This window comes from Pteronotus mesoamericanus, unplaced genomic scaffold (genome assembly GCF_021234165.1).
Source record: "Pteronotus mesoamericanus isolate MK-2021 breed Mesoamerican mustached bat unplaced genomic scaffold, CSHL_Meso_final contig_221, whole genome shotgun sequence".
Lineage (NCBI taxonomy): Eukaryota > Metazoa > Chordata > Mammalia > Chiroptera > Mormoopidae > Pteronotus > Pteronotus mesoamericanus.
The window spans coordinates 19,646,522-19,661,616 of NW_026555092.1; the positions used below are offsets into that span (position 1 = coordinate 19,646,522).

At 38.9% G+C, this 15,095-nt stretch overlaps 1 protein-coding gene across 1 annotated transcript in view; it reads right to left on the reverse strand.

The window, feature by feature from the left end:
* The window catches only part of IPP (intracisternal A particle-promoted polypeptide), a 41,024-nt gene that overhangs the window by 6,629 nt on the left and 19,300 nt on the right, over positions 1-15,095 (reverse strand). Inside the window, exons 6-8 of the mRNA XM_054572147.1 lie at positions 14,461-14,598; positions 8,764-8,886; positions 7,031-7,251 (exon numbers count right to left, since the gene is read on the reverse strand). Coding sequence (XP_054428122.1) covers positions 7,031-7,251; positions 8,764-8,886; positions 14,461-14,598 — 482 coding nt within the window. The remainder of the gene's footprint in view (positions 1-7,030; positions 7,252-8,763; positions 8,887-14,460; positions 14,599-15,095) is intronic.

A 15,095-nucleotide genomic window follows, 5' to 3' on the forward strand; every position in this document is an offset into this window, starting at 1 on the left:
CACTGTTTTGTCTCTTACCACCACCCCACATATGGCACCACAGTGCAGTAAAGTGGGTTGCCCCACCTTGACAAATATCTAAGGCTCCGGCCCCTTACAACATAACAGGTACACTGAAACAAAGAATTATGGCCCAAATGAAAGAACAGATCAAAACTCCAGAAAAAGAACTAAGTGACAAAGAGATAGCCAACCTATCAGATGCACAGTTCAAAATGCTGGTAATCAGGATGCTCACAGAAATGGTTGAGTATGGTCACAAAATGGAGGGAAAAGTGAGGGCTATGCAAAGTAAAATAAAGAAAAATATACAGGGAACCAACAGTAAAGGGAAGGAAACTGAGACTCAAATCAACAATTTGGAGCAGAAGGAAGAAATAAACATTCAACCGAAACAGAATGAAAAACGAAGAATTCAAAAAACTGAGGAGGGCTTAGGAACCTCCGGGACAACTTTCAACGTTCCAACATCTAAATCATAGGGGTGCCAGGAGAAGAGGTAGAGGAAGAAACTAAAAACTTATTTGAACAAATAATGAAGGAGAATTTTCCCAATCTGGCCAAGGAAATAGCCTTCCAGGAAGTCCAGGAAGCTAAGAGAGTCCCAAAGAAGTTGGACCCAAGGAAGCACACACCAAGGCACATCATAATTACATTCCCCCAGGATTAAAGATAAGGAGAGAACCTTAAAAGCAACAAGAGAAAAGAAGACAGTTACCTACAAAGGAGTTCCCGTAAGACTATCAGCTGATTTCTCAAAAGAAACCTTGCAGGCAAGAAGGGGCTGGCAAGAAGTACTCAAAGTCATGAAAGGCAAGGACCTACATCCAAGATTACTCTATCCAGCTAAGCTGTCATTTAGAATGGAAGGGCAGATAAAGTGCACCCCAGATAGGGCCAAGTTAAGTGAGTTGATCATAACCAAGCCCTCATTATACGAAATGTTAAGGGGACTTACCTAAGAAAAAGAAGATGATCAAAACTATGAACAGTAAACTGACAACAAACTCACAACTATCAACAACTGAACCTAAGCAAACAAAAACTAAGAAAACTAAGCAAACAACTAGGACAGGAAAAGAACCACGGAGAAGGAGATCAAATGGAGGGTTATCAGCAGGATGGGCAAGAGGGGAGAATGGGAGAAAAGGTACAGGGAATAAGAAGCATAATTGGTAGGTATAAAATAGACAGGGGAGGTTAAAAATAGTATAGGAAATGGAGAGGCCAAAGAACTTACATGTACGATCCATGGATGTGAACTAAGGCGGGGGATACTGGAGGGAATGGCAGTACATGTTGGAGGGGGATACAGGGGAGAAAAATGAGTCAACTGTCATAGCAAAATCAATAGAATATACTTAAAAATAACTGTCAACTGTCATAGCAAAATCAATAGAATATACTTAAAAATAAAAAGGTCTCTTTAGAAATGAAAAAGAAAAGGACAAAGTTTGAGAACTCCCACTTTCTGATTTCAAAACTTACTACAAGGTTACAGTTAATTAAAACACTGTGGTACTGGCATAAAGATAGACATATAGATAAATGAATAAAATTAAGAGGCTAGAAATAAAGTCTCATATTCATGGTCAACTGACTGTCAAAAGAGACGCCAAGACAATCCAATGGAAAAGAACAGTCTTTTCAACATATTATGCTGGAATAACTGGCTAGCCACATGTAAAAGAACAGGCAAACCCTTACCTTACACCATATAAAAAATTAATTAAAAAATGAATCAAAGACCTAAATATAAGAGCTAAAACTAAAAAACTCTTAGAAAAAAAGTGCAGGCATAAATCTTCATGAACTTGAATTAATCAATAGTTTCTCAGTTATGACACCAAAAGTACAATCAATAACAGAAAAAAATCAATTGAACATCAAAATTAAAAACTGTATTTCTAAGGATACCATAAAGAAATGGAAGGAAACCAGAGAATGGATAAAATTTTTACAAATCATATATCTGACAAAACACTTGTATCTAGAATACATAAGAATGCTTATAATTCAATAATAAAAAGACGAATAATCCATTTTAAAATAAAATTTGAATATATTTCTCTTCAAAGAAGATATACAAGTGACCAATAAACCCATGAAAAGATGTTTGATGTCCAGTCAAGATGGAAGTGTAGGTAAACACAGCTCGCTCTTTGTACAACCACATCAAAATTACAACTATGTTACAGAAAAACCATCACTTGGTACTGTCAGAAATCGAGTTGAATGGAAGTCAGACAACTATGGAATTAAAGAAACCACATCCATCAAGACTGGTAGGAGGGGTGGACACATGGAATGGGCTGGTCCCACATCCACATGTGGTGGATAAAAATTCAGGAGGGATATCCCAGTACCACACCAGGCCCCACACCCCAGGGTCCAGTGCCAGTAAAATAAGTCCCATAACTTCTGGCTGTAAAAATCAGCAGGGATTCAGTCAGTGAAAGAAAATGTGGGAATTCCAAGTAATTCCTCTTAGAAGATCCACACATGAACTTACTCAGACTCACCCCCTCTGAGCTCCAGCACCGGGGTAGCCCCTTGAAAGGAACCAGTGGTAGACAGGGAGGAAATGAAGTGGCCGGTGTCAGAGCAGGAGATGGAGGACAACTTTCTCCCAAACAGAATGGTGGGCAGAGGCCATTGTTCCTTTTCTGAACCTTCCTCCCACAGAAACACAGAGCTGGCAGGTGGATGCCCTATCTGAGACTCCATTAACCTGGCTCACACTGTTTGCCCCACTCTGGTGTTTCCCAAAGATTCCATGCCACTCAACTTACAGGCCCACCCAAAATGTTAACCATGACTTTTCCATATGAATGGCTGGTCTTAGCTCATGCTTCACAATTTCCTAAATCCTCTCAAACAAGCAACAGGTAGCCTTAGCCAGCCCCCATACCTCTTGCTATTGGCCCCAGGCCCAGCTTTCGCAGCAGCCAGCCTAGGGTCACAGCTTGGCTTTGCCTGAGAACCAACACAAGTAGCAGCCATCTGCAGACTGCTTTGTAGGTCAAGCTGGGAGGTCCTGGGCAGAACACAGGTGGTAGCTGACATTGGCTTGCATCACCTGGGAAGCCCTAGAGCCTGAGCACCAAGTGTACATCTACAGACCACAATGGAGCACCACCACCCTGCCCCTGCAAAGATGGTCCTCTAAAGAGGGAGGATATTGGTGGTCAGTGGTCACAGCCAGTACTTGAGGCTGACTGGCCTGCATAAATCCCTTCCATTCACCTGCCAGTAACAGTCAAGGCTCAACTATACGAGGAGGGTATATTCAGCCCACGTAGAGGGTGTACCTCAAGTATCCAGCTTGGGTGATAGGGGAGACTGTACCACGGGACCCTATAGGACACCTACTACATTAGGCCACATGACCAAGACATGGAGTCATAGCAGCTCTACCTAATATATACAAACAAACACAGGGAGGCTGTCAAAATGAGAAGACAGAGAAACAAGGCCCAAATGAAAAAACAGATCAAAATGCCAGGCAAAGAACTACACAAAATGGAGATAAACAATCTCTATTAGATGCAGAGTTCTAGAGCATATAAAAGATTCAATCATAAATGAAGGATACACTAATTGAAATAAGAACAATTTATAGGGAATCAACAGTAGAGTGGATAAAGCCAGGAATCAAATCAATGGTTTGGAACCTAAGGAAGTAAAAAACAACCAATGAGGACAATAACAAGAATAAAAAATTAAAAAAAAGAGGATAGTGCAAGGAGTCTCTGGGGACAACTTTAAGCATTCTCACATTAGCATCATAGGGGTACCAGAAGAAAAAGAGAAAGAGCAAGAAATTGAAAACTTAATGGAAAAAATAATGAAAGAAAACTTTCCTAATTTGGTCAAGGAAATAGACATGCAAATCCAGGAAGCACAGAGAGTCCCACACAAGGCAGATACAAAGAGGCCCACTCCAAGACACAGCATAATTAAAACGTCAAAGGTTAAAGATGAAGAGAGAATCTTAAAAGCAGCAAGAGAAAAGATGTTAGTTATGTGCAGGGGAGTTCCCATAAGACTATAAGCTGATTTCTCAAAAGAAACTTTGCAGGCTAGAAGGGATTGGCAAGAAATATTCAAAGTTCTGAAAAGCAGGGACCTATAGCCAAGATTGCTTTACCTAGCAAAGCTATCCTTTAGAATCGAAGGGCAGATAAAGAACTTCCCAGGTAAGAAAAAACTGAAGGAGTTCATCATCACCAAACCATTATTATATGAAATGTTAAAGGGACTTATTTAAGAAAAAGAAAAATGCCCTGGCTGGTGTGGCTCAGTGGATTGAGTGCTGGCTTGAGAACCAAAGCATTGCCAGTTCCATTTCCAGTCAGGGCACAGGCCTGGGTTGCAGGCCAGGCCCCCAGTAGGGGTGTGTGAGAGGCAACCACACACTGATGTTTCTCTCCTTCTCTTCCTCCCTCCCTTCCTCTCTCTCTAAAAATATATAAATAAAATCTTTAAAAAGAAAGAAAGAAAAAAAAGAAATCAAGACTACGAATAATAAAATGGCAATAAATACATATCAACAATTGAATGTAAAAAACAATATAAGGAAATAAGAACAGAGACAGAATCATGGATACAGAGAGCGTTTTGATGGTTGCCAGATGGGAGGTGGGTGTGGGGGAATGGGTGAAGAGGTGAGGGGATTAAGAAGTACAAAGAGGTAGTTACAGAATAGACATGGGAATGTAAAGTACAGTACAGAAAACAGAGTAACCAAAGAACTTCTATGTATGACCAATGGACATGAACAAAGGTGTGGGGATTTCCTGAGGGAGTGGAGAGTGCTGGGTGGAAGGGGACAAAGGGGGAAAAATTGGGACAACTGTAATAGCATAATTATTTAAATATACTTTTAAAAAAAGAAAAAATATATAATAGGAAAAATGCCTTGACATGCATGGCTCAGTAGGCACTTTCCTATAAAGTAAAAGGTGGCCAGTTTCTTGGTTTGGGCATATGCCTGGGTTGCAGCCCATTCCCCAGTTAGGGCATGTGAGAGAGGCAGCCCATCAATGTTTCCCTCAAACATCAATGTTTCTCTCTTCTCTTTCTCCTTCCCCTCCTCTCTCTCTAAAATAAATAAATAAAATCTTTAAAAAGATAAAGTAATAGGAAAAATACAAACCAACAATCTATAATTCTATACTCAGCAAAATATTTTCAAAAGTGAAGGTAGGAAAAAAGTTTCAAAAAATGAAATCTAAGAGAATCATTGCTAGCAGACCAGTACTAAAAGAAATATTAAAGAAAGTTCTTTAGACTAAGAGAAAATGACATGATACAACTTAGTCTTACACAAAAAATAAACAGAACTAGAAATGGTAAATACATGCATAATTACTAAAACTTTTTCATTAAAATGTACTTTAAATATTATTGACTATTTAAGTAACTACAACAAAATACTGTGCAGTTTACAACATACACAGAAATAAAATAGCACAAAGGATGGAAGTGGGAAATGAAAGTATGTTTTTATAAGTTTCTCACATTGAAAGTTAAGTAATATGATAGTATTTGAAGTTAGATTTGATATATTAAAAATATAAATGTATATAATGTAACCCCTAAAGCTACCACTAGGAAAAAAGGTAAAGATATACAGGTGATTGAAAACAAAAGAGATAAAATGTAATACTAAAATAACCAACCTAAAGACAGAAAAAGGGCAGGAAAGGATCAAAGAATGGATTGTACAAATAAAAAAAGAGCAAGAAAGAAGTCTAAAAACCAACCACACCTGCAATTATATTACATACATATAATGGAAACTCTAAAGACTATTTGAAAATCAGGAATTGTCAAACTGCATAAAAAACACAGACTACAACTACATGTAAAGACATAGATTTGAAGTAGAAGGAAAAAAAAGATATGCCATGCAAATACTAATCAAAACATAAATTGGCTACATTAATGGTTGCATTAATATCAAAGTAGACTTCAGAATACAGGTTATTACGAGACATGAAAAACACTTCATACTATAACAAGATCACTTCATCAAGAAGACATAATAATTTCAATGTGCACAGACTTCATAATGGACATCCATTTTTTAAAATTGATTTCAGAGAGAAAGGAAAGGGCGGGGAGAAACATTGACCTGTTGCTCCACCCATTCATGCCTTCCTGGTTGATTCTTGTTATGTGCCTTGAATGGGGATTGAACCTGCGAACTTGGTGTATTAGGAAGCAACACTCTAACCAAGTGAGCCACCTGGCCTGGGCCAATCACAGAGATTTAAAATGTGTAACAAAACCTGAAGAAATGAAGTTAAAAACAGATAAATCCATAACTATAGGTGGAGATTCCAACACTTCTTTCTTACTAATTTACAAAACAACTGGACACGTTGGGAAGACTTGAACAACACTAATCAACTTGACTTAATTGACATTTATAGACACTATACTCAACAACAGCAAAATACAACTGTTTTTCAGGTACACATGAAACATTTACCAAAACAGAAATCATTCAAAGTATGTTCCTTGATCACAATGTCATTAAAGTAACACAAAGATAACTGGAAATTCTCAAATATTTTAAAATGAAAAAACATATTTCTAACAAATTGTTGGTTAAAAAAACCTTGCCAGAGAAATTATAAGGTATTTTGAGATGAATGTGAATTCATACCAAAATGTGTGGAGTGCAGTTAAAGAAGTGCTTGAAACAACTTACAGCTTTAAAGGTTTACATTATAGAAGAAAAAGTTCTAAAAATCAATAATTTAAGCTTCCACTTAAAGAATCTAGAAAAATAATAACAAATTAAACCTAAAACAAATGAAAGGCAGGGGAAAAAAAGGAACAGAAATGAACTGAATAGAAGGTGGCCAATCAATAGAAAAAAAAACTAATGATACCAAAAGTTAGTTCTTTGAAAGAAACCTACAAATGACCAGTAACATGAAAGAATGCACATCACTACAGATCTTATACACATTAAAAGAATAACAGGATACTAAATATTTGAAATCATCCAACCTACCTCTTCAAAGGAATATTTTTCTACAGTGTGAAGAGCATCCTGTGTCTCATTCCACCCTCCGATAGAATAGATGCAGTCATTGAGTGCAGCCACCCCAAGATATGCTCTCCGGGTTCCCATTGGAGGAAGTGGAGACCAACGCTTGGAAAGTGGATCATAAACTTCAAAAGAACGAAGCTCTATTCCTTCATTGCTGATGCCCCCGATTACATAAATTAAACCTGGAAATGGAATATTTTTGTTTAGATACTATAGAACATAGGATATAATAATTAGCAAAAGTAATATTGTGATTTCAGTGCTATGCTGATACTATAAGTAGGGCTTATTAATTTTTTAGGAGAAATCAACTTCTGTCTAGTTTATCATGGCTCACATTTAAGCATGTTACAAAGAATTAGGGGTATGAATTTAAAGTGGAACTGAATTTTCAAAGAACCTGATTATGCTATTAAATGTCAGACAAGGATTTCCCATCTTGTCTGCTTGATGATCTCAACTTCCAAATGCACTGCTACCATGGATAGGTAAAAAAGGAGAAGGAAAGGGACTCTTTTTCCTGCTAAAAAATATTATGCACTAAACCTGGGAATGGCATAACTATGTTTGGAGACAGCCTATCTGTTGCTCAGATGGACATAAAATAGAGAGTACAACAGAATGGAATTCACAGAGAATCCCTTTTTAATTTTGATTGAAACTAATGGTTCTGACCATCTATCATTATTTTTGAGTGCCCACTGTGCTTCCCATGTTCTGAAAGTGAGGAGTTATATGGCATTTTAAAAAATGTGAGCTAAATGTTAATAAATTTGGGTTCCAGTTCCAGCTTTGCCAGTAAACAGCTATGAAGAAAGACAATTCACAGCCTTCCTAATCTTCAACTTCTTCATTTATAAATGAAGGCATTGAAATAGTTTATCTCCAAGATGCTTCTGTAGCTCCATGATTTTAGCTGGGCAGATAAAAATAATAAATATAGAATAACTAAAGAACACCATAACATTGAATAACAGAATATAGTCTGCACCATGTAATTTGAACATTAAATGCTAGTGTAAATTTGAGAAGGTACTCACAAAGCAGGAAGAACTTGAGCTGGGAACAAAGCAGGCTGAGTTGTCATATAACAATGGGCAGATTGCTTCCTACTCTGCAGGGACATATAAATTTGCTCTCCAACTCTGGACAGAGAATCAGGTTTTATTTGACAGTGCTTACTACCTCTCAGGTATAGTAGACAATTAAAATAATGTCTACTATACCTGATATACCATTTTAATATTCAGTACAACATTTTTCAAAACTACCATAGCATTATATTCTGTGTGGACTGAATCACAATGTACCGTTTAAAAATAACACTGAGGCAGCCTATAAGAGGAGACTGTGAAGATTGTTTTTGATATTCTCTCCCTATTTAGAAACACTAAGGCCTGCATGGGAGAGAAAATTATTAACAATAAAGAATGACATTTTAAATGCTTATTGTCCTAGTCAAGTATTTTTGCCTATCTGGAATTTTAAATTCTAGCTTTGTTTATTTTGAAAAAAATAGATTTTTTTGGCAATACAGAAATACAAAAATAAGAGGATAAACACAGAACTTCCATATTGTTAGTGTTAATCATTTAATACTAATAGACATATACTATACTTTTGTGCAAATAAAGCCTCAAGCTTAGTTTTTGAAAATATATATTTTTTTGAAACATATTTTATGCAGCAATTACCCTGCATTTCACAACAGCCAAAGTAGTAGCGTGACAAAGCCATGTTGCCAACTACTTCCCATTTATTTTCATCAGGATCAAATCGTTCAATGGTGTTCCCTATCTCAGCTCCAACCCATCCACCTGTAACAAAACAGAAAGATTTTATGTCTGTGATAAAGGAATCTTATTTATCAAAACAGCCTTAGAAAACTTTTGATCTTACAACTTTGTATTATGGATGATTATCATATGTAAAAGAGGGTTTATTTGTCCAAGATCACAGAAGAAGTTAGAATTTGACTGAGTAGAACTCAGATTTTTTAACTCTCTGCATATTTTCAATTAGAAATTTAATATAAAACAAAACAAAAACTTCAACATATTGCATAGGAAATTTGGTATTTTGCAAAACAATCATTTTTTTTTTGCACAACTATCTTTTAAAACAACTTCTGCATATTCAGAATGCTTATATAATCATGAGATTTAAATATCAGCTGAAGTGCTTCATTGGACATCTCACCTACATTTTATCTCTATCTCTCTTTAAGAATTCCACATTTGACAATATTCCCCAAGTAATAACATTTTGAGAATAGGAGTTTATAAAGCTGAAAGGATACAAGTTTCTTATAGGAATGAAGGAAAAGTTCTAAAGTAATTAGAATCTGATTAAAAATTTAAATAATAGGACTTCTGGCCAAGATGGAAGCATAAGTAGATACACTTCGCCTCCTCCCATAACTAAAAGAAGGACAACAACAAATTTAAAAACAAAAAACCACCAGAACTGCCAGAAAACCAAACTGTATAGAAGTCTGACAACCAAGGAGTTAAAGAAGAAGCATTCATCCAAATTGGTAGGAGGGGTGGAGACAGGCGGCCAGGGCAAAGAATACATGTGGCAAGGTGGCAGCTGGAGGACAAGGTGGGCAAGATATCAACTGGTGGTCCCACATCTGTGTGTGGATAAATCGGGAGGACAGACAGGAGTGAGAAAGAGACCACAAACCAGGGTTCCAGCATGGGACAAGAAAGCCTCAAAACCTCTGGCTATAAAAACCTGTGGGGGTTGGGGCAGCAGAAGAAACTGCCAGCGCTACAGGAGTGTTTGTTGAAGAGACTCACAGGGTCCTAGAACATACACAAACCTATCAACCGGGAGTCAGCACCAGAAGGGCCCAATTTGCTTATGGGTAGTGTGGGAAGTGATTCAAAGCCAGTCGAGAACCAAGCAACTGGCATTGTTTCCTCTCTGATCCCCCCTCCACATATAGTGCCACAACCCAGGGACCTGGGTTGCCCTACCCTGGTAAATACCTAAGGCTCTGGCCCCTTACAACATAACAGGTACACTGAAACAAAGAATTATGGCCCAAATGAAAGAACAGATCAAAACTCCAGAAAAAGAACTAAGTGACAAAGAGATAGCCAACCTATCAGATGCACAGTTCAAAATGCTGGTAATCAGGATGCTCACAGAAATGGTTGAGTATGGTCACAAAATGGAGGGAAAAGTGAGGGCTATGCAAAGTAAAATAAAGAAAAATATACAGGGAACCAACAGTAAAGGGAAGGAAACTGAGACTCAAATCAACAATTTGGAGCAGAAGGAAGAAATAAACATTCAACCGAAACAGAATGAAAAACGAAGAATTCAAAAAACTGAGGAGAGGCTTAGGAACCTCCGGGACAACTTTCAACGTTCCAACATCTAAATCATAGGGGTGCCAGGAGAAGAGGTAGAGGAAGAAACTAAAAACTTATTTGAACAAATAATGAAGGAGAATTTTCCCAATCTGGCCAAGGAAATAGCCTTCCAGGAAGTCCAGGAAGCTAAGAGAGTCCCAAAGAAGTTGGACCCAAGGAAGCACACACCAAGGCACATCATAATTACATTCCCCCAGGATTAAAGATAAGGAGAGAACCTTAAAAGCAACAAGAGAAAAGAAGACAGTTACCTACAAAGGAGTTCCCGTAAGACTATCAGCTGATTTCTCAAAAGAAACCTTGCAGGCAAGAAGGGGCTGGCAAGAAGTACTCAAAGTCATGAAAGGCAAGGACCTACATCCAAGATTACTCTATCCAGCTAAGCTGTCATTTAGAATGGAAGGGCAGATAAAGTGCACCCCAGATAGGGCCAAGTTAAGTGAGTTGATCATAACCAAGCCCTCATTATACGAAATGTTAAGGGGACTTACCTAAGAAAAAGAAGATGATCAAAACTATGAACAGTAAACTGACAACAAACTCACAACTATCAACAACTGAACCTAAGCAAACAACTAGAACAGGAACAGAATCACAGAAATGGAGATCAAATGGAGGATTATCAGTGGGGAGGGGGAGTGGGAGTGGGGAGAAAAGGGGCAAGGTACAGGGAATAAGGAGTATAAGTGGTAGGTACAAAATAGACAGGGGAGAGTTAAGAATAGTACAGGAAATGGAGAAGCCAAAGAACCTACGTGTATGACCCATGGACATGAACTAAGACGGGGTGCGGGGGGGCGGGGCGCGGAAATGCTAGTGGGAGGGGAGGTGCAGGGCAGAGGGGAATAAAGAGGAGGAAAAAAATGGGTCAACCGTAATAGCATAATCAATAAAATATACGTTAAAAAAATAAAATAGACTTTCAGTCAAGATAGCGGCATAGGTAAACACCTCCTTGCACAACCACATCAAAATTACAACTAAAATGTGGAACAACCAGTCCTGGCTGGTGTGGCTAAATGGATGAAGTGCAGGCCTGCGAACCAAAGGGTTGCTGGTTCAATTCCCAGTCAGGGCACATGCCTGGGTTGCAGGCTAGGTCCCCAGTAGGGGGTACATGAGAGGCAACCATACACTGATGTTTCTCTCCCTCTCTTTCTCTCTCTCCTCATCCTCTCTCTCTCTCTCTCTAAAAATAAATAAAATGTTTAAAAATAAATAAATAAATATAGAACCACCATCACCCAGAACTATCAGAAATTGAGATGAATGCAAGTCTGACAACTACGGAATTAAAGAAACCACATCTATCAAGATTGGCAGGAGGGGCAGAGTCATCAAATGGGCTGGTCCCATATCCACATATGGTGGATAAAAATTCAGGAGGGATATCTTGGGAGCAAGGAATACCAGACCCCACAGCCCAGGGTTCCAGCGTCAGGAAGGTAAGTCCACATAACTTCTGCCTACAAAAACTAGCAGGGACTGTGTCAATGGAAGAAATTTCTGGAGTTCCAAGCAGTTCCCCTTAGAGAACCTACTCATGGATTTACTCAGACTTACTCCCTCAGAGCTCCAGCACCAGTATAGCAGCTTGAAAGACACCAATGGCACACAGGCAGGAACAGAGGTGTCTGACAGCAAGGCAGGAGCTAGGGAAGAGCATTTTCTCAGGGAGAAAGACAGGCAGAGGCCATTGTCCCTTTTCTGAACCCTCCTCCGACAGAGCCACAGAGCTTGGCAGGTGGATGCCATATCTGAACTCAATCAATCTGGCTTAAACTGTTTACCCCACCCTTAAGATGCCCTGAGACTCGGTCCCATCCAACTTACAGGCCCACCAAACTGTTAACCATGACTTTTCCATATGAATGGCTGATTTTAGCTCATGCTTCACAACCTCCTAAATCCTCTCAAACAAGCAACTGCTGGCCTCATTAAGCCCCTAGCCCCTGTACCTATTGTTAAGTGGCCCCAGGCCTGGTACTAGCAGTACCCATCTTAGATTCGCAGCTTGGTTTCACCTGGGCATCTCCAAGCCCAGCTCAAGCAACAGCCATCTCAGATTGCCTTACAGCTCATGCAGGATGGCCCCAGGTAGAACACAGGTGGGAGGTGCCTACAACACCCAGGACACCCCAGAGCCTGCACACCCAGTGGACAGCTATAGACCACGTTGGAGCACCGCCGTCCAGCTCCTGCACAGCTGATCCTCCAAGGAGTGCAGGAGTCGGTGGTCAGTGGTCACAGTCAATCCTTGCAGCTGACTGGCCTGGGTAAACCCTCCCATTGACCTGCCAACAGCAATCAAGGCTCAACTACAAGAGGAGGATGTATTCAGCCTACATGGCAGGCACACTTTGAGTGACAGGGGTGGTTGTGCCACTGGACCTTACAGGCCATCTATTACATTAGTCCATACTACCAAGACAGGGAGTCATAGCAGCTCTACCTAATACATAGAAACAAACACAGGGAGGCTGCCAAAATGAGAAGACAAAGAAACATGGCCCAAATGAAAGGATAGATCAAAACTCCAGAAAAAGACGTAAACAAAACATAGATAAGCAATCTATCAGGTGCAGAGTTCAAAGCAGTGGTATAAGGATGCTCAAGGAACTTAGTGAGGACCTCAACAACATAAAAAATATCCAGTCAAAAATGAAGAATATACTACATTAAAATAAAGAATAATATATAGGGAAACAACTGTAGAGTGGATGAAGCCAAGAATCAAATCAATGATTTGGAACATAAGGAAGCAAAAGACAACCAATCAGAACAACAACAACAAAAAAGAGGATCGTGCAAGGAGTCTCTGGGACAGCTTTAAGCATTCCAACATTTGCATCATAGGAGTGCTAGAAGAAGAGAAAGAGCAAGAAATTGAAAACTTAATTGAAAAAATAATGAAAGAACACTTCCCTAATTTAGTGGTGGAAATAGACATACAAGTCAAGGAAGCACAGAGAGTTCCACACAAGATGGATACCAAGAGGCCCACTCCAAGACACATCATAATTAAAATGTAAAAGGTTAAAGAGAAAAAGAGAATCTTAAAAGCAGCAAGAGAAAAGATGTTAGTTATCTGCAGGGGCGTTCCCATAAGACTATAAACTGATTTCTCAAAAGAAACTTTGCAGGCTAGAAGGGATTGGCAAGAAATAGTCAAAGTTCTGAAAAGCAGGGACCTATAGCCAAGATTGCTTTACCCAGCAAAGCTATCCTTTAGAATCGAAGGGCAGATCAAGAGCTTCCAAGAGAAGAAAAGACTAAAGGAATTCATCATCACCAAACCATTATCATGTGAAATGTTAAAGGCACTTATTTAGGAAAATAAAGAGATTAAATATGAATAACAAAATGGCAAAAAATACATATCTATTAACAGTTGAATCTAAAAAACAAACTAAGGAAACAAGAAGAACAGATACAGAATCATGGATATGGAGAATGTTTTTATGGTTGCCAGATGGAAGGTGGGTATTTGGGAATGGGTCAAGAGGTGAGGTGATTAAGAAATATAAATAGGGCCCTGGCTGATGTGGCTCAGTGGATTGAGTACTGGCCTGCAACCGAAGGGCTGCTGCTTCCATTCCCAGCTAGGGCACATGCCTGGGTTGGGGGCCAGGTCCCCAGTTGGAGGTGTGTGAGAGGCAACCAATCTGTTTCTCTTGCACATTGATGTTTCTCTCTCTGTCTTTCTCCCTTCCCCTCCCTATAAAAATAAATAAATAAATATCTTTTAAAGAAGACACATAGGTAGTTACAGAATAGCCATGGGGATGTAATGTACAGGATAGGAAATGGAGTAGCCGAAGAACTTATACGCATGATGCAGTCATGAACAATGGTGTGAGGATTGCCTGAGGGAGTGGAGGATGCTGGGGGGAGGAGGGCAAAGTAGGAATAATTGGGACAATTGTAATAGAATAATAAATAAAATAGAATTTAAAAATAGAATTTAAATAATATTAGATATCCTTAAATGAAGAGCATAATTACCCAAAGCATAGATAGCCCCATTACACACACACACTCCCAAACCACAGCGGGGGTGATTCATGGAAGCTACAGTTGTCCACTGTTTAGTAACTGGATCATAGCATTCGGTACAGTCAAAAATCATTGAATCTTTTTCACCTGAGTTAAAGAAAAAAGATACAAATGAGGAGGTTTAGTTGATGCTAATAGCCAAGAATGATATTTACAATATTCAGTAGCATGCTATGTTGTTAGAAATTCAACTATTATGTCTAATTTTATACTATTTACTAAAGTCATTTGCCCAGCAAGTGTTATTTTGAAACCATAGCACCATCATTTAGTAAAGCCCATTTAATGAAGCAATGGCATAATTTTCCTATTATCTATTTCTAATTCTACCACCAAACAATCCATTCGATTTGCATGTTGATCCTTGTAAAATTTGAGTTTTAATATAATCCTTATCTAGCAACAAATAGAAAATGAAGTTTTTAAAAAAGACAGCACGTAAGCCCTGATTGGTGTGGCTCAGTGGTTTGGGCATCATGCCTCAAAGCAAAAGGTTGTTGGTTCAATACATGCCTGGGTTGTAGGCCAGGTCCCCAGCAGAGGTCGTGTGAGCGACAACCAATCAATGTTTCTCTAGTGTATCT